Here is a 25,606-nt window from a genome sequence, read left to right as displayed (position 1 = left end):
TTTTTCCCTGTTTGTACATTGTTTGCTAATTTGCTTTCATGTGCATTCGGGCCAATATATCGAATGCACTCTGGCCTCTAACACATTTCACTCCATACTGGCCGAATAGAAAAAAAAACGCAGAAATGCCACTCATCACATGTGCAGTGATAGAAATGTTCTACTCGCGAGTGTGTGTTTTTTTCCGCTGCTTTCTTCTTAACGTCGTTTCGTGCTGTCGGTTGTCAATATCTCATTTTGATTTGATTGTTAAAAATTTTGATTGACTGACAGATTGGCCGTTTTTATTCTGTTTACGATTATTATTGTTGTTTCAACGAATGAAACGAACTTGTTTCCCCCTTTTTTTTTGAAAATGAATGGCTTTCAAGACAAAACCATAACGAATGCAAAGTTACTGTAAACACTGAAATATAGTTTTTTTCCTGTACACTAACAACAACCAACATCGTTGAAAAAAAAAATGTGTTGAAAAATTGCGGTAATTTTTCTCTGATTCGCATTTCACAAAACCGTGTCTCAATTTTATTAATCAGATATGGCCAGAACGGCGACCACGATTTTCACATATTCCTTGCGCTGTAATACACAATATGCACCCGGCCCAAACCGCACCACTTTGTATACATCTAATCCGAGATTTGTGCTTGCTCGATATATATTTTAGCTTCACTTGCTCTTCATATTCCACCAGTTCGTTCGCATCTATCGCCTCGTCTGATACAAATTTGTATGCATTTGTTGCAATGTGGAGGATGCCAAGAGAAATAAATAATTGTGTAAAAAGTTTTTGTATGTTTTCTTGGTTTCCATCAGTCGCGCGCGCGATCGAGCGCGGTTCAGCCAACAGAGAATGAGCCGAGAAATAGAAAAGAGCGCGTGAATAGTTTTTGTGTGAGTTAGTTGTATTTTTTTTTTGTTTTTCAGTTTAATCGCACTCTAGGGCACGCACGATTCGTCTACAAGAAAATTAATACATTTGAACAATTCACCAACATGTCCATAAATAGAGACGCAACGGCAACGAACGGAATTAACCGCACCGAATCGAATAATAAACAAAATTGAACGAACGAACAACAACAACAACAAAAAAGATTATAACCATCATACGATATACAAACTAATTCGTAGTGGATTTTTCTAAAATTATGCGAAACATAATTTTCAACATTGCATCCAATACGTTGGAATTGCCTATTTCTGGATTAATCAAAATGCTGCGCGAGCGCAAATGATATTGAATTTCCTCACCGTTGGGCATTTTACTTCAGCTAAAGAGAGATCTCTTTCATTCGATCAGTACCGAGAAGTGAACTCACTTACATCCAAGCACACACACACACACACACACACACAAAATGCCGATTGTATGGTGATCCAGCGAAGAAAAAAGCGCACATCTTCAGTTGATAATCCCGTCGTTACTTTGAGTTAGAGTCGGGATTCCGTAATCCACCTACACCATCAATTTATTTCCATAGTGCTCGCACATCACAATTTGTATATGTCGGTAATTCGACGTCAATTGCGTACATTGGCACACAAAAGACGACGATATCCAGTCAACGATTCAATGCTCGACAAATGCAACTATCAAAAAGGAACACACAAAATTAATTCGTTTTCTTTCTGCTGTGCTCTTCTCTGTCTCACTCTCTGCTCCCTTTGTGAAAATAAATATGTACATAAGCCGGTCGATGAGAAACACAACGAAAATCTCTAACTCTCTCTCTCTCTGTGTCTCGTTCACTCTCGAATGAATTCGACGGGAATAATACAATACGCGATAACCGCCCAATAATTTAATCGTCTTCACAATTATTTTCTTCTATTTTCCTCGCTATTCATTATTATTACCATTAGATTGTTAGCGTTTGTCGAACGATGTTCGATGCAAGCTTGATATTTCGGATGCCTTCTATTCTTTCATTCATTCTTTCTATCTTTCTCTCTCTCTCTCTCTCTTGCTCTATTTCGCTCCATCGTGTTCGTTGTGTCGTTTGCTCGTCGCACTCGTCTTCGTTGTTAGCCAACATTTCATCATCTCGTATGCAGATAACAAATGCTTGGATTTTAAATTTAGAATATATTTAGCGTAAGCCAACGATTTTTCGCTTTGCTATTTTATTATAGCATCGCTTTTTCTCTCTATTCACCTCATTGCTTTCGATTGTGATTTGTATTATGTTTTCGTTTCGCGTTCTTCTTTTTCTTTCTTTCATTTTTTGTTGTTGTTGCTTTTGAATACATTTTTTTTTCCTTCTCATTGAAACTGCCGTTGTTGTGCTGAGGCTAAAATTGTTGTGATGCTGTTCATTTGGGTGTGAGTGTGTTGCAGAATATTCGCATGAGACTTTTGGGTCTCATCTCAATGTCTACACTTTCCGTTGTTTTGTTGTTGTTGTTGTTGTTTGTTCAGCTAAAAGAGAAATGTGAACTAGCAAGAGATGTGTGTGTGTGTGTGCTTTTTGTTCGCGTTGCTAGTTCTTTTTTCCCTTCTGCTTTATTTCGGTGCATATTGTATATTTTGATGCCATTCTTCTTCTTCGCTGTCGTTGTCGACGTTTTTGTTATTTTCTTTCTGTTTCTCGTTGCATTTGACAAAGTTGGGGTTAAAGTCGTGACGCATGCACCATTTCAATTTAATCATATTTTTTTACTGTTGCTGCTGCTAACTGCTGTTGCATTTTATTCGCATTTACATTTCATTCCATTGCGCGAGCGAGTTCACTCCGTTCGCCTTTTTTGCCTGCAATGCATTTTTACATTCTTCTTTTATTATTCTGTTGATCGAATTAGATGAGAGGTAGAGAAAACGAGAGAGAAATAGAGATTCGAAGACAACGAGAACGATGGAATATAACAGAAAAAAAACAGCAACAACAACACACTCTGGCACATCGTGCGTAACCACAATATTGTGAATAAATCTCAATAGCCAACTTCAAAGCCATATTCCGTACCATTGCGAGGGAGGTGAATGTGTGTATGTGTATATCCAAATATATACGTTCAGATTGCATTATTAGCCACAGGATACGCGCTCAACGATATGCAACCAATGAATATCACAACAACATCATCAGAGAAAAAGAAAAGACAACAACAACACAGACACAAAATTACAGAGATAAAACGATAGATTTGATATATGAAATCGTATGCAAAACGACGAACGTGCATCGTGTACACACAAAAAAAAAAGCCTAGCAAAGGGAGTCAGAGGGAAAAAGAGAAGTTAGAACCAAACTAAAGAGCTCAACATAAACAGTAAATACACAACAACGGTTTTGATCACAATTCGTCACGAATCACGCGCACAATATATGTGTGTGTGTATGGCGAAGCTCATTCTACCTATATCCAACATCTAATCGCTTTACACATTCAATCAATTTGATTCATGCGAATGCACATTTTCTTTTTCGATGAATCTCATTTCATGTGTCACTCAGACTAACGCGCTTTTTTTTTCACTCGACACATTTCGACGCTCTCAAGCTATTAATTAACTATCAAATGAAAATCAATTACCATGAAATTTAAAAATGTGACACACCGAACACTTTTATGTTCAGTACGAAAATTAGTTTATTTCCTCACCTAATTTAATCCATACGAAATATTCATACACATTGACCGATATGTGGCATTTTTTTTAAAATAGTAATTTCAATATTTTTTGTTCGTACAACCAACCGTATTTGTCGCTATGCATATTTTATTGGATACATGTTTTTCTTCGGCGTAAATTTTTACAAGCAAATGCATCCTTCCGGCAACACAAAAAAAAAACGCAAATATCTATTTTTAACAAAAGTGCATATTTCAATTGAATGCGCATTACACGATTATGTTACATTATGATGCATGTCTCAGTTACAATGTAAACGCCATTTTCACGTAAAGTGGACTGGACCCAGTTGATAAATTATTATTTAAATTCATTAAAGGATGGATAAATGTTTACTTAAAATGTTCAATATTGTCTCTGACAACATTTTTTGTATTTTTTCTTTAAAGTAAAAAGCGATTCTGGAATATAAATTTAAAATCATCCAGGTCCTCAGATGGCTTGTCCTCACATATATCGCTCTGAGTGTAAACAGACTCTGATAAAAATAAAAATATTGGTTTTTCATTCCGCTAATATGAAACATATACTGAAAATTCATGCGACAAAGTGTGCATTGTATGCATGACAGTAACTTCGTTCTCCCCTCTAATTTACAAGATAGTGAAAGGAAAAAAATTAAGAGATGGAAATTCTTCTCTATCATAAAAAATCGACGAAGAAACAACGCACATTTGGCTGCCCGAATTTTCCAACAATAAGTGACAAACATTGCTGAATCGATCACTGATAAACATAAATTCTTAAAACACACAACATTTCTGTTGAAAACTAGTAAAATTATGCAATTTTTTTTTATCTTTCAGTATTGAGTGCTTATAAGATTTTCTTTAAAAAATGCCACATTTACAAAACCAGTTGATTTCCATGTTCCTCACACTCAACCATATAAATAATATTCAATGAATGCTATTGTATATCGATCACGTCCGTTTGCTATGCTCTAACCCTCTGATCTTCCATCTTATTCCCATTCGACTACACACAACGTTCCTTTTTCTTTTAAATATAACGAACTCATTTAGCATCGTTAACAGAGGTAGACGCACGCATTTTAATATTATTACAATTTATCTGATTCAAAACATTTCGAATCGTCTGGTATTTAAACGAGCATTTGTCGCGAGAGAAAAAAAACGCCAACATAGTAAGCATGTGTAAACGCAACTGAATAAATTCAATTTAAAACCGAAAAAAAGAGTCGAAAGATCGAAAAGGTGCCATATTAAGATTTCTGTGAATTGTCTGTGTTAAGATGCGACACGTAGATGGTCGTTTTGTTTGTGCATTTTTCCTATGTCATGCTTGCGACCATTTTTTTTTCTCTCTTAAAATCTTATCTTAATATTCAACAGTAGTAGCATAACCACAGCTTCATTCTGTAAGCAAAAGACCGTTTTTTCTGTTTTGAATTTGCATTCGCCAAGTGCGTATAATGTAAGATTCTTTTTTTCGGGCCGAATGTAATTTCGTCAAGTTCAGTTAAATTCATGCACGTATCGATTTCAATCAAGTCGTTAAACAACGACACACGTTGAAATCAATTGACAACCATAGCCGTGCCGAAGAATTGCATCGCAGTGACAGTTCGGCCGGATCGATTGATATACAAAACTCCATCAAATGATGTGGATGTGTATGAAAGCGTGGTGTAGAAATCATTTAATCGTAATTTATAATGGAATAGACTTTGAGGCACCTTTAACCTTCTATGCGATCGGCACATTGTTTTACCGTTAAACCGATGAATAGCTAGAAAACGCAAATAAATTATTTTCAGTAAAAGAAGAAGTCACCGATCTTGCGAATGTGATTATTCATCGCAGCAATTTTCAAATTCCCACGAAATTGCCTCAATTTACTCGCCATTATTATTACTCTTATTTTTTTTTATTCAAGTTATTTTAGATGCTTTGTGTGTCTGTGTGCCAGGGATTAATAGGCCAACATTCAATATAGCAACGGTCGTTTATCTATTACAACAACGCCGTAAAATGAGAAGAGAAAAATCCTGATTACTTCCAATTTAACACAAAACTCTTTTCTCTCGGTTGTGCCTTCTCTCTTTCACTCTCTGTCGCTCTATTAATTTCTGTGTATACAGAATACGACATATTCAATTGCCACAATGCAACAGAAAACTGAGCAAATTCATGCAATAACCAAATGAAGCGTTTCGTGTACGCGATTAATCCAAATGTGAGATGCATTTTACATTTTGGCATGCGCTTACTCGTCCGCTCAATGGAATTGAGCTGCAGTCGTGATACAGAAGAAAAAAAAAATTTGCGAGATATTTTTTTGATATGCAAATCATTTCCGATGAACTTAAGTCACATTCTTCCCTTCTTTCTTCTGCTTCTTCCACTATACTTATGCGTACGTACACATGCTTATGTGCTTAATCGTCAATGTTACCTACTCTCTTTCTCAAACTCATTACGTTTCATTTTGTGAAAACTGTATGAACTTCGTCGTCGTATCATTCATCATCACATACGAGTCATACATACGATCGAATACCTCATTGGTAATTGGCCAATGCCAACGCTAAAAAAAATATCTGCAAAAAAAGTGAAGTGAGCTGAATGATGGGTCAATTGAATGACAAATCCAATTGTTTGAGTATCATACAATTTTATTTAAATAATACCATGCATTTCTACTGTTTACAAAAACCCTACTTTTATCACAATTTAATGATGACTTTTCTTAAGTAATGCCAGCATTTTTATAGGTAAATGATTTGTATTCCACAATATCATATTATTCTCTGCGTATTGAATACAATATATAAAACTTAAACGGCTTAAACAAATAGCCAAATTTTTTTTTTTTTTAAATACAACTATCATCGACAAAATACAGAAAATTATTCTATTTACAATGTTTGACAGTTTCGTTGAAAAGAAAAACTGAATACATTACTTATATCAATAATCTCTGTGTATCGTCGAGCGTGGTATCCGAAAAATTAGTAAAACCGCTGATTTCCTGTTCTTCGACGACAGTCGATTGTTTGGCCGTGGTCGTTTGATTGTTGTTTTTATTGCCCCTTCGATGAATCATGATTTCATTGAGTTTGGACATTTTCACACGCGCTGCATCAATAGCCGATCGCGAATTCTCGAAATGCATGCTTATGTTTATGTTCTGTTTCCCATATAAACGCTTGTAAATGAACAATGCTCCCATCACAACCAGCAACAGTACCATGATAATGGAAAGAGTGCCTAGCACCATTTTCGTTATACGGCCACCGTTCGACCTGTCTCCAGTGGTGTGTTGATGGAAAATCGGTTGGTTTTGTTGTGCTCCCTATGCACAAATTGAAGAATATTTGATTACCAAAAATGTGATTTGTTTTGTTAACACACGCACAATGAAAATGTATGCACTTACCACTCTATTGCATTCGCTGCTTTCCGCAATCGTTTGGCCATAGTCACAGATGCATTTCCGGCCCAAATCGGTTGGTACACAAATCGTATTGCATTTATGGTTTGTACACGAATTTTCGGTGGATTTTTGTCGCGATTTTTGTACGATTACTAGATTATCCGCTTGATTGACGTTCAACCCAAGCGGTTTACATACTCTATCACCATATAGTGCACATTTGGCAAGGATTTTTGAATCAGCATTCGATACATAGGCATGACTTTCAAACAGATTGATTCCGATGGGTCGTGTTATGAACTCGTTTCGTGTAATCATCAGTTGTTTGCCCGTACCATCGTATTTCACGGACCAAATTGACCGTGTATCAAAGCTGACATAGTATACACGTTCGGTGTAAAAATCGGATGTAAGTGCTGACACAAAAAATGAATCCTCGCTTAATACTTGTATTCGGTTGCCGTCCAATTTGTGAGCGATGACTGTACTCTTCAGTGTATCGAATTCGGGTTTTTTCACGGTTACATAGAATAGACTCTGATGAAGTGCATCAATATCGAGAGATTTGATGTGTCCGCCGGATTTCATCTCAATCAATGTGATACAATTGCGTTCTTCCATGTGACACACTTTGATTGCCACAGACTTATCGATGAAATACACATTATCTGTGATCCAATCGACGGCCACTTTAGTTGGTATACCAATATTTTTCACTGAATTCATTCGCGAATCAGTCCAATTGAATTCGTACAGTGCCTCACTGTCTTCAATCGTAAAATAGAGCAACTGTTTATCGAAATTCATGCCCATTCCAATTATTTTTGAATCATTTGTTGATATCGCGGTCGTTAGATGCGTACCCATCCGGTAAATGGTGTCATACGACGAATAGAACATGAATGATTTGCTTTCGATCGACTTGCATGAAATTTTGTCGGCGCTCAGTTGAAAACCACGGAAACACGAACAACGATAACTGCCAATTGTATTTTCACACTTTTGTGCGCACGGCAATGTACTGTTTGCACACTCATTTATGTCGATGCATGATTTTTTGTCCGAATCTAATGCAAATCCATCGCGACACGCACAAACCGGACCATTTGGTGATTTATTACATAGGTGTTGGCATGGCGAATTTCGGCACGATGACTCACAATTGAGGCCTTCGTCCGATCCGTCCGAACAATCTTTATCGCCATTGCACACACGATCCCAATCGACACACAAAGGATACTCTCCGTTTTTGCACTTGAATTCAGATTCAGTGCATCTCGCATGGTAGTGATGACTATGATAGAGATGACTGGTTGAATTGCAATTCTTTTCGTCACTTGCATCTTTACAATCTTTCACGCCATCACACCGCCAGCTCTGAAGTACACACTGGCCGCTATCGGCACATTTGAATTCGTCTACGGTGCAATCTTTGCAGTCCATTTCATCTTCGCCTAATTTTATTTGAAAGAAGGATGCCATTAGTCCTACTGAAGAAGATCGTTTGAAGAGATCAATAAAAATATACCTTTTGGACAGTCAGTGTAGCCATTGCATCGTTTCTCCATGTCCAAGCAAATTGTTTTGTTACTTTTGCACTGGAACAGCTTGCTATCGCCATCACCACACTCAACTTCAACCCGTTCCGAATGAAACCATTCTGCACAATTGATTTCATCAGAGAAATCTCCGCAGTCATTGTCGCCATTACACCAAAGCGCTTTGGAAATGCAGGTTCCGTGCTCACATCGCATCATATTTTCGGCGCACTCCTCGGAAACTGTGGATGAATTGTTATTTTTTTTCTTTGAAATCAATCGACCAAGGATAAAAGCTACAATCAAAGTTAAATCATGAAAACTTACCGCAATTTTCTTCATCATTTGAGCAATCGAGACTACCATCACACAGCCAGGCGTTTGGAATGCACTGGTTATTGGAGCACTTGAATTCGTTCGCATTGCATGTTCGACTTTCCGAATTTCGGCAATTGGATGCAAGCTCATCTTCGCCAGATGAACAGTCCTGTGTGCAAAGAGATTCTTAATGAGAATACCTCGATTCGAATGAAAATCAAATGTCAAATACCTTGAAACCATCGCATAAAGCATTCGAATCGATGCAATGTCCGTTGGAACATAGAAATTGATTCTTGTGACATTTGGTTTCTTTGATGTAATCCTTACAGTCCTTTTCATCGGAACCGTCATCACAGTCGATATTTTTATCGCATCTAAAAGTGAACAAAAGCACACACTTATTTCATGATATGTTTTGAAACAAAAAAAACTGTCCAAAATATACCTATTTTCGCGGTCAATGCACTTCATTCTGTCGAGACATGTGAATTGATTCGGTTCGCAAGTGACAAACTTCTGCCGTTCTTGACAATCTTCTTCGTCGCTAAAGTCCAAGCAATTTTTAACGCCATTACATCGCTGCTCTTCTGTGACACATTCACCAGATCCGCAACGGAAAAAGCACTCAGTGTGTGGAACGCACGTAGAATTGTGTGCATTTTTGAATACTGTGCCCGCTGGACATAAACAGGAATATACTGTTTTACCCATTGCAATGCAAATGTGCGAACAAACGCCTTCATTACATGGATGTTTTGAATGAGTAGTAACTGGTGAAATTGTCAACAATTCTATATCGGCCGCCGTGGATGTTGTAAACGGATGCTCAATATGCATGCTCTTCGTACCCACATAGCTATGCTTTGGCGTCCAATTTAATTTGATTGATTTACTCGTTGACCAGAATATATCATCTCCGATAATAGCCAACGACACTGGATGATTGACATCGTACAAAAATGTATGATGCGTTTCACCTGAAATGGCAAAATGTTTAGTATTTCGGTACTGCCGAAAATCCATTAAATGCCAATGCAATTCACACTCACCATGAAAATCAGTGTATGAGATTTTCGATTGAGCATAGTCGGTCCAAAAGATTTCTTTTAGTTCGTAATCAACTACCATTGAAATGGGCCCATTTCCCAATTCTTCTTCAAGCATATGAAAGTGCGGACCTCTACCATTTGGCGATAGTTGATCAATGTGTGTATGAGCGAATGATCGGAGTGCTACGTATAATTTTCCGATTTCTGTAATCGCAGCCAGTGCAATTGGAGTCTCGGATCCCATGAAATGTTGCACCACAGCACGTTGTCGAGTATTAAATGAATATACTTCAATTGTACTGCGTTCGGCGTCCGTCCAATATAAATTGTTGGCCAGTTCATCTGTGAAATGAAGGAAAAATAAAACTCTGACATTTTACTTTTTGAAGTTGCGATGCTTACCGAATGACAATGCGGTTACGTTATTAATGCTTTCACTCATCAGCACTTTTGTAGCATAGTTTTCCAGGCTCACTTGTATGATAACTTTGCGTTTGTTATCAGCTACAATGACATCGCCGGTGATCGAATTGAATGTCATTTTATCAACTTGATATGGTAATGTTTTTCCCTCGCCGTCTTCATGTTTGCCAAATGATTGATGCTCGAATATAACTAAACGATTTCCAATGGCCATTAAAATGGCCTTTTGCTTGTCAGTCGTTCGACATTTGTGTTTATCGGCTGTTAATTCCATAAATTTTGGACAATCACATGTATACGAATCATTTTCATTGAGCAAACATAAATGACTACATCCACTTTCAATGCACGGATTTTTGCTGAAATTTTGCATCGCTGGATGATAAATATGAATATCATAGATTAGATTATCTCGAATGATTGTTGTTCGGTTTTTGCCCGTGAATTTGTTACACGATTGAATGCTTTTCGAATCCCAATCAGACCAGTATAACGAATCTTGGAAAACAGCAATACCATACGGGTGCTTTGACACTTGTTTGATTACTTGTCTTCGATCACTTCCATCGAGTCGACAATTTTCAATCGATCGAGATTTTGCATCCACCCAATAGAGTCGGTTATTCGGCCAATCGAGCGCCAGGCCATTTGGCCACGTAATATCTTCAGTTATCAATGGCTGCATGTTACTTCCATCCATTGATGCGACGGCAATCATTGGAGTTAGACCCCAATCGCTCCAATACATTTTACCTTTTTGTGGATGCAAGGCAATTCCACGCGGCCGATGTACATTCTGTGTAACGATGGCTTTGCAGTAACGAGCATCATTCGAACATACCGCAACGTGTTGATAGTCGTTGTCGGTGAAGTAAATATTACCAGTGACAAAATCGACAGCAACATCTTCGGGTTTACTCAAACCGGCTGTGAACAGAGTCTGTGAAATTCGAATGAAAATGACTATGAGCTCAGACGATTATCAAACGCTTTTGAGCCTATATGAATCGGTTTCCGTCAAATCATACCTGTAAATCACTGCCATCCTTCTTTGCCTTCATTATGCTCTCTACTTGTACAGAAATGTCCGTCCAATAAACATATTTTCCATCATAGCAGACGCCAATGACTTGATTCAATTTTTCGGCGACTCTTTTCAAATGTTTTGTTGCACCACGTAATTGGATCCAATTAACCGACTTACTAGCGGCATAGAGCAGGATTGGGTCTGTAACTCTAAATACTGAACATGTTCGATTGTCTCTCTCCAATCTGAAACCCGGTGCACATGCACATTTAAACGATCCAAATGTATTGACACAACCTTGCGAACATTTACCAAATTCCAAGCATTCGTTAACGTCCTAAAATACCGATTGTTTGATTGAAACGTTTTAATATACTACGATCGACATAATTGCCAAATTTACCTCGCATTGTTCTTTATCCTCGTTGAATTGATATCCATTGGGGCAAATACACTGCGGTCCATTTGGAAAATTATGACAGCGTCCGTTTGGCGCACACGATTTTGTGCAATTCCGAGCCGATTTGAGTTTTACACATTCATCGCTCTCATCGTTACCATTACTGCAATCTATTGGAATAAAACGGAACCACATGAAATGTGCGATAGCGCAAGCGTCGACAACAGCTTTCGAAGCGTAGCTTTATTCAATAGATATGTGTTACCTTTTTTGCCATCGCATACTTTGTCTAGCGAAATACAGGTATCGTTTTGGCCACATAAAAATCGGTTGTTTTGCGGTGTACAATCGTATGCTAAAAATAATGAATGATTTAAAATTGTTCGTTGATGTGACAATCGTATTGTTGGTCGGAAAAAATGTATTTTCTTGAATTGTATGGTCATTCAAATTGGAATAGAATTGAAAAAGTGATACTCACTGCAATTTGCTTCATCGCTGTTGTCACCACAATCATTTACCCTGTAAATGAATACAAACGAATTGTCGTTTGGGTTAAAATGGCAAAATATTCCAATTATTTTAAGTATTTTTTCGCTTTGTTTTGAAAAAGGCAAGAAAATAGTGCCAAAGATTACCTATCACAAACCCAGTCTCGGTCTGTCAGGCAATGTCCATTTTTACATAAAAATCCGGTACACTTCTGTGACAATGTTGCACAGCCAGAACTCTCATCGCTTCCATCGAAACATTGTTTTATACCATCGCAAACCAATTCGAGCGGCAAACAGATACCGTCACCGCATTTGAATTCATCCTTTGTACATTCAGTTACTTCGTGATGTGACACATAGTGGTCACAATTCTGCTCATCATCGTCGTATGGACAGTCATAATGTCCATCGCAGCGTTTAAAATGATCTATGCAGGTTGTGTTGTCTTTACATAAATACCAGTCCGGTTCCTTACAATCTGTAACAAAATTAGTAGTGCATTTTTTGAATCGGATCCAAAAATTAATGGAAATATCATTTGTCATTCAATTAGACGTTTGTGCATGAATTCGTTATGAATGTCTTTGATTCCATGGAAATTGCTCTATGTATTAGTATGTTGGCTCAGAAGCGACAAAAGAGATGATGAAAAAATATATGTATAACACGACTTTTCATAACCTCAATTTTGATGAAAAAAAATTTCAACGGGAATTTCTCACTCATGTACAATTCGAGAGACCAATAAATGGTTTTCAATGTTCACTTACCGCAGTTTTCTTCATCGGAACCGTCATCGCAGTCCTTAGTTTTGTCGCAAATTTTAGATTTATCGATGCATTTCTGGCCGGTCCGACACATGAAATCTGAATCATTAGTACATGACTCCGAAGAACATCCGTTAAGCCAAGCGAAAACCACTAGCGAGCAGAAAAGTATCTGATGCCAATCCATTTTTATTCGCCACTTGAAATGATATGGAAAAGACAAAGCACAAAAACTCAATAAAAAAAGTATGAAATTGGATTTGTCATCGTTGCTTAACACGTGTCAAGTTGCAACGAGCCGAGTTAACCGTATTTTCACACTGCGACTTACCTAATTTATGCTGAATTTTGTTGATTCTCTTTGGCCGGTTCACGTACGAGATAATTCGATTCTAACATGCAAATAGACCGAATATTTACAATAAAAAAAAATCTAAATATACAAATGAAATACGCAAAATATACAAAACGCACTGGAAACTGAACGTGTGAACTATGAGATGTCGATACACAAAGTGAACAAACTCAATACGTAGTTCAGTGCACGAAGCGATTAAATTGTGCGTGGTCAAGCATTGATTCAGTGCATCTCGCTTTGTCATATTTGCACTTGGAGGAAAAAAATACATCCGCCGTTTCATTAGACGTGCAAAAGATGCTAACTGACTCGCACTATTGCAATGCGTGGTAGCATGTCGGTTGACAGTTTATCGACAGTCCGTCTTATTGATCTCTTTCTCCCTCCCTTCAGTGCTCATACGAATGTGAATAAGAACATAGATAATGAAATCGCTTATGCTAATTTTGATTTCTTTTGTATTGGTCCGCAGTTTGTGTTTACGAAACGCATTCTGTGAAGCGTTCAAGTGTAGACAACAGAAGAAAACAAAAACGAAAAAAGGAACAAGACGTTTTTGACATTGAAAATGATTTGAAATGAAATTGGTTTTCTGCAACAGTAAAAAGGATATTTCGGCAATTTTCTCATTTCATTTTATTCGTCACAAAGCACATTTAAATGCTTTTAATACCTTTTTTGTTTGAGTTTTCTCAACTTAAAACAGAAAATGTTGCTTTGAAATTGAGCGTGAATTTCTCTCCGATCATTGCAAGGGTGCTTACATTTTTGTTCAAGAAATATAAGACAGCACACACACCTTCGTTATTTACAAGTTTAGCAAATGTATCAAACAAATCAAACAATTTGGGGCTCATATAAATTCAATACAGATATATTTTTTTGCATATAAATGCTATCGTTCATTTATTTTTCCACCGATTATTATAAATATGTTTTCACTCATAATTATAATACCTTTCGTTGCATACGACCGTTCCCATTACATCGTCGTAATTTTTTTTCTTATTTTTCACCGCATGAACATCACAGAATATCTATAAGAATAAAATTAAGACATTTTTTACATACGACTAAAGTACTGAGGTTTGATCGAATCGATCGTTCAATGTGAATACAGAAATGTAAAATTTCACGGAAGTTTTGACAAAAAAAGGGAAACATTTTTTTGCGAATGCACGTCTCGCTGAAAATGAAATCTTTTCGTTCGAAAAGAAATATTTCTTTACACCTGATAAAAAAATGACAATTACAATCGATGAAATTAGCACCAAAATTATCGTAATAATATTCATTTTTATTGTATACTTTAATTTTGAATCGTTCGATTTACAACTGATAATCGATTCAATGAGGAATCGACTTATATTCTGATCAAGATACATGACAATATGGTAATTACACACTTATTGACACACAAATAATCTCCTTAATCGCATACTATTATTTGTCTACTACTTTTTTTAGAAACTTTCCTATTGAACAACTTGAATACAAAACAAAGGTTGTACGAAGACTCTGGTGACCGCTCGGATTTTTTTCAATTGAAATGCCTTGGAAGTTTCTGTCAGTAGGTTCTTGAAACATTCATTTGGAATATCGGCAGGATCTTCACCCTTAAAAATATAAACACGCAATACAGCGCCTTGAAGAGACACATCTTCATATCTTTGAAAAAGGTTTCAAAGATAGATGAAAACTTCTGTTTTAATCAATACTTTGACTTACGCTGTATAAAATCGACCCCAAGACCTAACAAACAAATATATTTCTATTGTAATTCAGTAAGAATATTGAGAATGTGATCAATTTAAACGTACGGTTTATCACTTTTAAGTGTTCCCATTATATCGTCAAAGTTTTTCTTCTCTTTGTTTGCATAGAGGCAATCTAACATAAAATAAAGTAAAACTTATTACTTGTTTAACTCAATTAAGACGGAATGAATAAAAAAGTCAAATAAATTGCCACATTCGGACCAAAACGATCTTGATACTTTTCATTTTGACTGTTTTCGCTCAGAATAGATACGGAGAAGGTACCAATAGTTTGGCACATCGATCATTCGCCTTATATATAGTGATCGACAACCACGCATGTAAGATGTGATGGAGACTGTTGAACTATGTTTATGTTCGTCATTAAAATTCTTTAGTCCTGCAGTCTGTGTTTATTTTAATATTATTATTCGAATTTTCCAATAGACCGTTTTCAAGAAGGAAAAGCAAATAAACAAAATTCCAAAATTCAAATTTGCGTATTATGACATGTGATAATTGAAATTAATTAAACTCACGTAATAAAAGTTGAAGTTGCGTCATATAAAAAACGACGCATGTAAAATGTAAGGATACATACCTTTGCAAGTTTATACAATACTATGTAATAAATTCATATTTACTCATCGAAGCAAATTTTGTTTGGCGAGATATCGTAAATTCGTTAAAAAAATCGTAAAATTGACCTGAAATCGTCAAATATATACATAAATCTCCAGGGCTGTTTACAAATTGAACACTTCTTTCGATCAGCACTGACCTTATTAGCTTGATAAGATCTAAACTTAATTAATAAAGATCCCAGCAAAATCAATGATCATTTTAACAAGGACGATTTTGAATTTTTACTAGGCGTGCTTAAAGAGTATATATAGAGTTAGGAAAAAATATTGTCAATACAACGTTTGAATTACAAACACAATTTCATCATCTTTGGACAATTTAACTCAAATGAAAGAAGAAGAATTTGGGATCTGGAAATTTATATTTTAAGACACTGTTTTGTATATAACTAAACTATCTAGAGATATATTTCCACAGCTATATTTTACAAGATTCAGATAATTCTCAGTAAATTGTCAAAAAAAGTTTCAAATGTATTTTTTACGTTTCATTCATTATATTTAAAAAAATCTTTTTTTTATCAATATAAGTACAGTTTATTCTAACGATGCACTGCTCTCAAGTGAAGTCATTCGAGACATCGTTCCAAATATAGCGTCGAAACGTTCTAGTTATTTTTATAATATTTTATTAGGTAATTCTATACTATAAATTTGTCTAACTAAAGTGGAACCAAATTACCTGGCACGTCAGCGGGCTCATTTCCTTCAAGTAAATATGTACGGAGTAGTGCCTCTTTACGGGATACACGTTTGAATCTTTAAAATAATTTAAAAAATAGATAATTTCAAACCCATTGATCTAAATAATAATAATGCCCTACGTTCTCTCAATTGCCTGAATATCATCTTCCCTGTTAAAATGAATTATTCGAACGTTATTTTAATGTCACACAGACTAATTCGTTATAATTTTCAAACTCACAGATCACTTCTTCGAATTGAAAGGCCCAAGAAAAATTTAAGTGGATCAGTTGTGAATTTTTCCTTTAATACATATTTCGCTCGTTGATTATCTTCTCCAGTTAATCTGTTATTTATGAATTGATTTATTACAATTATGATTTTTTTTTTGTCATTTGAGTTTATAAAAAAAAAAAATCTTACGTTTTTTCAAACTCCGTAAAAAGTCTAGTCGTAACTTCGTCTAATGTTTTGAAAGCAATTTCTTCGTCAGTTTCACTTTTCGATTTTTTTGCCTTCCTAAATTGTAGTATTGATATTAGAATTTTATCAAAGATAACTTTCGGGAAAATTTATAAAACAAAATGGATATATTTGCTAACTTTGAATTGAATTCTTTGGTGCACAAGTTTTTGAATTCGTTGCAAGCCGACTTAAGATATGATAGCGATAGTGTATAGTATTTAGTCTTTTGACACTCATGTGTAGTTTCATCGTTTGTAATACAATACCGTATTAGTCTAATAAATATTTTAATAAAAAAATAATTTGAAAATAAAATTGAATTGAAAATTCGTTTTTTTTTTGTTTGAACTTACGATGCGTAAAATTTGCTAAAACTGGAAGAAATGAATAGCATTTTATTGTAATGAAATAAGAAATTCGAAAAATAAATGTCAAAACGCACCCTTTATTGCATTTAACTTCGCCGATGGCATCGTCATAATTCTTCTTATCTCCCCCCGCTTGAACATTAGAAGCAATCTGAAGTATTGTATAAATAATATCAATTAGATTAGACTCCACAATTGTATAAAATCAATAAAAAAAAACAATTTAAAATTACAATTGCTAAAGCCACAACAAAAATAATCGCAAAACGGTTCATTTTCACTCTTTTCGCTCGGAATAGGTACAGAAATGTTACTGATAATTTCGTGTATCGAACATTCGTCTTAAATACCGAAAAGATGACACGTGCATAAGTCGTGAAGTCGTGGATATAATTGTGTTGTAGACGTCATTGACATTTTTGAGTTTTTCAGTAAGATTTTAATTGGAAATTTGTGTTTGGAATTTTGTTTTTTCATATTCACATGTGTTCAGTCAACCCGCAGACAAATACAAAAAAGAAACAATTATTTATCATGATAAATGCGTCACTTGAGTTTTATCGAAGAAATTTGCGTGAAAATGTTGCGTAAAAATGGCATAGTTCTACTTATACGCGCTTATAAAGCTATAACCAACTGATTCAATATTGCCATAATAAATATTATTTTCATTCCCAATTCAAGTAGATCGATAAGATCAAATAGATCGATGTTAGGATGTAGTAAAAATAAAACAAACAAACTAATTTTGACACATTTATTCAGTCATAATAAATCGATTTACATTATTTGCTGTTAAAATATTCAAACAAATTATGTAGAATACTTGAATATTTACTATTAAATTATTAAGATATTCTAATGCTTTGGCCAGAATTAAAGTTTTTCGTGTTCATTTCTTATACATCCATTTTAAAAAAAGAAATCGAGTCGTTCTCAAAAATTTTATCAATTCATTTAACTAACTTTTTTTCAGATTTTCTTTTTTGTAAATGGACAGGATCTTTTTTATGACAAGAGTTCGTCGGGATTATTATTAAGTATATTTAAAAAATCATTTATTTGCATATTTTAGATAATCATTTCAATTTATTGAATCACACATATCAGTTGAATCTTATTATACCGAAGATGCAAGCTAAAAGAGGTCCAACTATTGTTGCAGCACAAGTCCAACTATTTGAATTTTGACCATACAATGGAAATAGATAGATAGATATCTACAGATATTAATATATAGATTTGCAAAAAGCGCTCATTTAACGCTTCCCTGCGCTCGGACGCTGTGTATATGAACGTAACAATAATGTCATTGTTTGAAATGATTTAAAATGTTTATATTTTTTGCTTTTTACTTTCACACAATGACACCATTGTATTCAGCATACACAGCGTCCGAGCGAAGGGAAGCGTTAAATGAGCGCTTTTTGCAAATCCATATATTAATATCTGTAGATATCTATATATCTATTTCTATTGTATGATTTTGACATAATGAATCGTCACATCTCCACATATGTAAAGAAATTTGGCCGATGACAGTGGAAGTCGGGGTCGAAATTCACAGAAGCTACAGTTATCGATGCAAACCTATTTTTTAAAATTATAAAATGAATGCAATTTTTTGATATATGCCAATTTTAATATTAATGACCTTGATCATATCATTTTCAACGAAAATAAGTATTTTAAACTGGCCACCATACTCAATTGGACAACCCCCCTCGTTCTCTTCTTCTTGCCATTTTTTGTTTTCCTTATGGTTTCGGACAATTTCATAAAGGGAAGGTCGAACACTCAAGTGAAAAGCTATATCACCGTCTGGTTCATAATATCCATTTTTAAGGTCAACACGGAATCTAACATAAAAATCAATTCTGCACTGAGTGTATTTTTCACATATATTTTAAGTTATGCCGTCAAACCTGCCACTTTGAAGCATTTGACCAGATAATTCAATCATGCTGTTATGGCGAAGACATTCTGGAATCGAGTACAACAACGGCACTTCCTAGAAGTATTGGAATAAAAAATGGAGTATTTTTATTTTGGTATCGATAAAATTAATTTAGGAAAACATTTCATTACCACTCGTATAAAAAAATTACACCAAAAAGTAAAATTTTCCATTTTTCAATAGAATTTTTTTTAAATTTCTCATTTTCAATATATGTATACTGCTATTTGCTCCATGTACTTACTGGATTTTTTGCGCATATTGATCTCATCATTTTAATTTAAAGACAAATAAGAAACGAAAATAAACTTTCTAAGAATTCGAATGCTATGGTTCGAACTTCAAACGAAACGGCACGCTGAAAAATGACTAATCTCAAGCATACATTTTACTTTGTCAGAACAGAGAGAAATTAGTAAATAATCACCGAATATTTCTTTTTAGAGATAATACCGAATAATCGCAAATGTTTCATTCGATTCTACTGCTTCAAGATTAAAAATTATTTTCGATTTGTTTGTGTATAACCCATGTGTGTATGGCATGAACTTAAACACTTTTATAGATTATTAGCACCCATTCGCAGATAATCTATTTTTCTTTTAGAAATGTATTTTCTGCTTCAGATTGTTTCAAAATACAAAGACAACATTTAAAAGTCAATTATTTGATAATCATTTCAATTTATTTAACTGATAAATCATCTGTATTGAAAATTCATGATCTATAAAATATTTGAATCTATCAAAGTGTCATATTAAAAAATGACATACAATTTGGTATGTGATTGATAACCTAATACGACATTTATTTATTGAAGTATGTTCGTCTTTTTTTCCTCACAACATCGTGAAATCGGTTTAATTTGATTTGATGACATATTACAAATATGCTCGACGTGCTATTGATGGAAATAAGTAAAATGTAAATGATTTGTTCGTTGAAAATTTGCCATTAATCTAAATCTTTTTACCTGAAAGCTATTTGAAATGACGGTCATTGTCAATTTGGATGTAATGAATTTTCACTTCGCCACTGATGTAAAGAAATTTCGCAAATGGCAATGGAAGGCGATGTTTGAACTTACAAAATGGTACATTATTTATGGCAACCTTTTTCAAAGAGCAAAATAATTGAAATTCATCTTATTATTTCAAATCGATAAATGACTGACCTTGAACTTTTCCTCTTCAACTACAATTACCATTCTAAATGGTACACCATATTTAATTGGACATCCACCATCACGTTCTTCATCTTGCCATTTTCCATCTATCTTATGATTTCGAACGATTTCATTGTCGCAAGGACGTACACTTAAGTGAAAGTTTACAAAAGAATCATCACGAAAGTCTACACAGAATCTAACATAGAAATTATTATTTAAATGTGTGTATTTTTCACATATATTTTTAGTTATGAAATCAAACCTGTCACTTTGAAGCATTTGACCAGATATTTCAATCACACTTTTATGGCGAAGACTTTCTGGAAGCCGATGCATCAACGGCACTTTCTAGAAGGATTCAAATATAAATTGAGTCACTGCCATGTGCTTCACGTACTTACCGGACTTTTAACGCTTGTTGATTTCATCATTTCAATTTAAATACAATTAAAAAACAGAAGATAAACTTGAAGACTTCGCATGCTCTAGTTCGAACTTTGAACAAAACGACAAACTGAAGAATAACAAATCTCAAGCATACATTTTATTGTGTCCAAACAGAGAGAAATTAAAATATAATCACCGGATACTTCATTTTAGAGATAATACTGAATTATCGCAAATGTTCTATTCATTCCTACTGTTTCAAGCCTAATATTGTGTGATTTGTTTGAAGTATAACCCATGAACTTAAAAAGTTTTTTTTTTTAGATTATAATAGCCTCTCGCAGATAATATATTTTTCCTTCAAAAATGTATTTTTGCCTAATCATATCAGATTCAAATCTAAAGAAAACATAGTTTTTATACTATATCAACTCATGGCCTGGAAATGTTTATGTAATTTACATATAAACGAGTGAGACTCAAACATGTTCTTCTTTTTCCATCAAATATACCAGTGGCGCCACCAATTTTAGATATAAGCGCATACAAAATATTCACTAAATGACTGACCTTGAACTTGTCCTCTTCAACCACTATAACTATTTTAAACGGTGCACCATATTTAATTGGACATCCACCTTTGCATTCTTCTTTTTGCCATTCTCCGTCCATCTTATGATTTCGTACGATTTTATTGTCGCAAGGACGTACACTTAAGTGAAAGTTTACAAAAGAACCATCACGAAAGTCCACACAGAATCTAACATAGTAATTATTATTGAAATGTATGTATTTTTCATATTTTAAAATATAAAATCAAACCTATCTCTGTGAAGCATTTGACCAGTAATTTCAATCGTGGTTCCATTACAAAGATCCTCTGGAATCAAACGCAATAATGGAAGAGCTTAGCGGAATTAAAAAGCAATACATTTATTGCACTTTTAATTAGATGATTAGGTATTTTAGGTAAGTTTCAAAAAATATGTAATTACTGGATTGATGGTAAGATGTAGTGAAGCCATTTGTTGAGTTCTTTATATATTTCAAAGAAAAAATTTAGTTTCAAAAATAGCGGAACAAAACCGCAAACAATTGTAAATTTTAAAATGTGAAATGACTGATTTCATGTTCGATTAACGCCTTTTTATACCAAATCTGAACATTAATATATGAACAAATAATTAAAGATTCTTTTATTTGTTTCATCAAGTTTCTGAAAAAATTTAAATATTCATAAAGCCTCAAGTATTGACCCCCGCCATTGAACAAATTTAGTGGTTTCTTTTTGAATTATTTTGAGTTTGGAGGCAATAAAAATCGAAGAATATTGAATCTGAACAGAAGTGAAAAGAAAATCAATGGAAATGAATCAATTAATGGTTGATAATGGTTTGAACAAAATATCGAAAAAAATAATTGTTCATTTCGAAAAACACATTAATTATTCGTCAGGGAAAAATAGTTGAATGTGAAGTAGTAAAATGCATAAGCACAAAATCATGAATCCATAAATGTTGTACGAATTATTCTTTAAATGTAGTTTTATTTTCTGGATTTTGTGAATCATTTTGTGCTCTTATAATTTATTGACAAAATTTCTCGCTGACATGGATTTACATCGGTTTTGTGTGCTTACATATTCATGATCACGATTTTTCCTGAATGAGATAAAAGAACATAGAGCAAATGAATGAAAAAATCAAACAACACAATATATAACGTCGAATTGATTTTGCACCGTCGTTCTAAATATTGAGCCAATTTATATGTACGCAAACCTACAAGACAATTGTCGTGGTAAGCATGCCGATCATTTTCGTCTTTTTTTTTCAAAACGAATTTCAACCTCAACTGAAAATTCCCCTTCAGTTGATGAATCTTCAAATAGAATGGCATCTCCTACAGAAATAAAAACATTAAAATAAATAGATTTTAACATACCGAATCTCTTTAGTGCTTTTTTTGTACGATTGCTTTTACGACGACGATTTTGATTGCACCATCGTTTCATAGTTTTCATCAATGGATCAAGTTTGTCCTTGGATCGTTCCATTTTTTGGTATACATTTTGCGTGTTGAAGTTGCATGTGTTTCGATAATTGAAAGTCAACGAACATAGATTGTTCCAACGTTCCTCCAATATGATCGAATCCTTCCACGTTTCGTCTTCTTCAGCAACTTTGAGATTTGAACGAGAAAATATTTTCGCGAAAAATTATTCGAATTTGGTAGGGTTTTTGATTCAAAAAGTGAAGACCTTTTTTTTTAGCTCATCAATGTAGAAAATTGAAGAGATTTGTCAAAATTTGCTAGGGTTTTTAGCGGAGAATTTTTTTTCCCGATTTGCTAGGTATTTCCGTCAAAAAAGAGCAAAAAAAAAAAAAAATTAAAACGAAATTTGTATTGATTTTTGTATTTGAGTCGACTAGAATTTTTTTATAAAATCACCCCTCCCCCCCTGGAAAATTTTGCCAATTCGCCCATTCTTTTGAGTCTTTCAATCAGTTCTTTCGTTTCTTTCTTAACTGTTTTTCCACAGCTCGCGAAATATCTAGTGCGTTCTGCACAACCGTTCAGGAATACATACATTTATGCTGTAGATTGAATGATGCATGCATCATTCAATGTACATCATATGCCGCAAACGCAACGCAGGCACGGATCAAAATTCAATGAACATCAACCGCAAAAATATGCTGCTAGCCAAAATTATTGCAGAAACATTACAAAAGCATGAAATCGATGCTTTTGAAATTGGCGTGGGATTTATCGAAAAGTACAATTGAAAAGTCGTGGAAAAAGCTTTTAAAGAAGGATTATAAGGACTACAATGATGCAATTCGCTAATTCGAAGATAATATATTTTTGCTTTAAAAATGTGTTTTTTTTTGCTCAAGGCTTGTATCCAAATCTAAATACAACATATTTTTTTATATTTTAACTGTAATTAATGAATATTTAAAAGTATATTGATTTTATAATCATTTCAATTTATTCAACTAATAAATCATAATAAACTTAAATGGTATTGAAAAATACATGATCTGATCTATTCATTGGAATATATCTAAATGGTTTCATTGATACACAATTTGGCATTTTTTTCTTGCAACATCGTAACATCGGTTAATTTTGGTTTGGTGGCATATTATAAATGTGCTAAAAGTTCTTTTGATAGAAATAAGCAGAATATAAATATTATTTGAAAAGTTCCAATGAATATAATGGAAAACAACGAAAATTCAATTAATTCACCTGAAAGTGATGTGGACCGTGTACGATGATCATTTTCAATTTTGATATAGTGAATTTTTACCATGCCCTTGATGTGGAAAAATTTCGCCGTTGCAAATGGAAGGCGGTGTTTGAACTCACAAAAATGCACATTATTTATGGAAACCTTTTATAATTGCAAAATGAGTGTGATTCAATTGATTTGAAATTTTCAAATTTACTAGCTAACCTGATACTTGTTCTCTTCAACCACAATGGCCATTCTAAATGGTGCACCATATTTAATTGGACACCCACCATCGCGTTCTTCATCTTTCGATTCGAAGCATGCTTTATCTGCTTGATGGTTTCGAACGATTACACTTTCGGAAGGTTGTACACTTAGGTGAAAAGGTTTGCACGAACCGTTAATAAATTCTACATAGAACCTAATATAGAAAAAAACCCATTGAAATGTGTATATTTTTCATATTTTAAAATTTGAAATCAAACCTATCTCTATTAAGCATTTGACCGTTGATTTCAAACATGGTTCCATGGCGAAGTTCTCCTGAAATTGAGTGCACCAATGGAAGATCCTACACATATTTAAATTCAATAAAATATTAAGCACATTTGATTAGATGTTTTGGCGTTCTAGTTATCTTTCAAAAATAATGTAAAACTATCTAATTACTGGATTGATAATAAGTTGTATTGATGACATTTGATAATTTTTTTATACACTTGTATTTGAGTGAAACAGCAAACAATTTTAAATTGTAAAATGACTGATTTCATATTCGTTTAACGCCTTTATATATCAAATCTGAACATTAATGCATGAAAAAATAATTAAAGATTCTTTTCATCTAGTTTCTGTAAAAATTTAAATATTCACAAAGCCCCAAGTATTGACCTCCACCATTCAACAAATTTAATGTTTTCTTTTTGAATTATTTTGAGTTTGGAGGCAATAAAGATCGAAGTAAATTGAATCTAAAGTCTAAACAGAAAGAAAAAGAAGTGAAATAATTAATGGTTTGAGCAAATAATCGGTAATTTCAACAAACATATGATACACAGTAAGAAAATATCAGCCGACGCTATACGCAAAACCGACTGGTACGTGCGCACATACGTTTTTACATCTTTTACATCTAGTGACCATACGATTTTTCGACTGATTCATTACTCTTTGTGCGTATCTTCGCACAGTCGAAAAATCGTATGGTAATAGATGTAAAAGATGTAAAAACGTATGAGCGCACGTACCAGTCGGTTTTGCGTATAGCGTCGGCTGATATTTTCTTTCTGTGTATTGCAGAAAAACAAATGAATATGGAATAGTGAAATAATGAGTGCAAGATTGAACAATTGAATTGAAATGTTTCAACTAACCATGGTAAATGCACAAGCACAAAATCTCGAAGCCATAAAAATTGTGTGAACAATTAAAATCGATTTCTTTTAATGTAGCTTTATTTTCTGCATTTTGTGAGCAATTTTGTGCTCTTTAAATTTATTGGCGGAATTTCTCGCTGACA

At 34.1% G+C, this 25,606-nt stretch overlaps 6 protein-coding genes and 1 long non-coding RNA gene across 8 annotated transcripts; all 7 read right to left on the bottom strand.

Annotated features, from left to right (window-relative positions):
- Positions 1–6,295: 6,295 nt before the first annotated feature.
- Positions 6,296–13,575, bottom strand: LOC116343958 (putative vitellogenin receptor). Of its 2 annotated transcripts, XM_031772293.1 has the most exons (15): positions 13,387–13,575; positions 13,059–13,254; positions 12,433–12,766; positions 12,276–12,316; positions 12,060–12,149; positions 11,798–11,964; positions 11,396–11,731; positions 10,347–11,307; positions 9,945–10,286; positions 9,341–9,872; positions 9,125–9,269; positions 8,902–9,061; positions 8,565–8,816; positions 7,040–8,490; positions 6,296–6,955 (listed from the first exon to the last, which is right to left on the bottom strand). In XM_031772293.1, the coding sequence occupies exons 2-15, from the start codon at positions 13,240–13,242 to the stop codon at positions 6,566–6,568; spliced, it is 5,385 nt and encodes a 1,794-aa protein (XP_031628153.1). In that variant the 5' UTR covers positions 13,243–13,254; positions 13,387–13,575; the 3' UTR covers positions 6,296–6,565. The 2 variants fall into 2 exon arrangements, with proteins under 2 accessions (XP_031628153.1, XP_031628154.1); XM_031772294.1 differs by lacking the exons at positions 12,276–12,316; positions 12,433–12,766; positions 13,059–13,254; positions 13,387–13,575 and having other exon boundaries at positions 11,798–11,966; positions 12,061–12,149.
- A 1,361-nt stretch (positions 13,576–14,936) lies between these two features.
- On the bottom strand, positions 14,937–15,429 carry LOC116344531. The gene is made up of 3 exons (XR_004201417.1): positions 15,234–15,429; positions 15,142–15,165; positions 14,937–15,029 (listed from the first exon to the last, which is right to left on the bottom strand). It is a non-coding gene; the product is annotated as an uncharacterized LOC116344531 (long non-coding RNA).
- An 838-nt stretch (positions 15,430–16,267) lies between these two features.
- On the bottom strand, positions 16,268–17,672 carry LOC116344231. Its single transcript, XM_031772685.1, has 9 exons — positions 17,565–17,672; positions 17,406–17,482; positions 17,317–17,337; positions 17,101–17,238; positions 16,922–17,017; positions 16,740–16,844; positions 16,639–16,668; positions 16,497–16,573; positions 16,268–16,422 (listed from the first exon to the last, which is right to left on the bottom strand). The coding sequence occupies exons 1-9, from the start codon at positions 17,604–17,606 to the stop codon at positions 16,352–16,354; spliced, it is 657 nt and encodes a 218-aa protein (XP_031628545.1). The 5' UTR covers positions 17,607–17,672; the 3' UTR covers positions 16,268–16,351.
- A 700-nt stretch (positions 17,673–18,372) lies between these two features.
- Positions 18,373–19,677, bottom strand: LOC116344270 (galectin-9-like). Its single transcript, XM_031772738.1, has 4 exons — positions 19,533–19,677; positions 19,257–19,342; positions 18,986–19,190; positions 18,373–18,921 (listed from the first exon to the last, which is right to left on the bottom strand). Exons 1-4 carry the CDS (start codon positions 19,560–19,562, stop codon positions 18,805–18,807), a joined length of 438 nt encoding a protein of 145 aa, XP_031628598.1. The 5' UTR covers positions 19,563–19,677; the 3' UTR covers positions 18,373–18,804.
- Positions 19,678–19,954: 277 nt separating this feature from the next.
- Positions 19,955–20,989, bottom strand: LOC116344195 (galectin-7-like). The gene is made up of 5 exons (XM_031772629.1): positions 20,858–20,989; positions 20,719–20,804; positions 20,463–20,652; positions 20,262–20,400; positions 19,955–20,189 (listed from the first exon to the last, which is right to left on the bottom strand). The coding sequence occupies exons 1-4, from the start codon at positions 20,885–20,887 to the stop codon at positions 20,269–20,271; spliced, it is 438 nt and encodes a 145-aa protein (XP_031628489.1). The 5' UTR covers positions 20,888–20,989; the 3' UTR covers positions 19,955–20,189; positions 20,262–20,268.
- LOC116344194 (galectin-3-like) lies at positions 20,919–21,946 on the bottom strand. The gene is made up of 3 exons (XM_031772628.1): positions 21,839–21,946; positions 21,666–21,751; positions 20,919–21,603 (listed from the first exon to the last, which is right to left on the bottom strand). The coding sequence occupies exons 1-3, from the start codon at positions 21,866–21,868 to the stop codon at positions 21,276–21,278; spliced, it is 444 nt and encodes a 147-aa protein (XP_031628488.1). The 5' UTR covers positions 21,869–21,946; the 3' UTR covers positions 20,919–21,275.
- Positions 21,947–23,901: 1,955 nt separating this feature from the next.
- On the bottom strand, positions 23,902–24,840 carry LOC116344421 (galectin-9-like). The gene is made up of 5 exons (XM_031772949.1): positions 24,757–24,840; positions 24,573–24,658; positions 24,310–24,508; positions 24,102–24,246; positions 23,902–24,014 (listed from the first exon to the last, which is right to left on the bottom strand). Exons 1-5 carry the CDS (start codon positions 24,784–24,786, stop codon positions 23,995–23,997), a joined length of 480 nt encoding a protein of 159 aa, XP_031628809.1. The 5' UTR covers positions 24,787–24,840; the 3' UTR covers positions 23,902–23,994.
- Positions 24,841–25,606: the final 766 nt, after the last annotated feature.

Source organism: Contarinia nasturtii, unplaced genomic scaffold (genome assembly GCF_009176525.2).
Source record: "Contarinia nasturtii isolate CC-2019 unplaced genomic scaffold, AAFC_CNas_1.1 Cnas_scaffold_1037, whole genome shotgun sequence".
Taxonomy (NCBI): Eukaryota; Metazoa; Arthropoda; class Insecta; order Diptera; family Cecidomyiidae; genus Contarinia; species Contarinia nasturtii.
The sequence above is the reverse complement of the archived record's forward strand: the minus strand, read 5'-3'. Positions and strand labels throughout refer to the sequence as shown.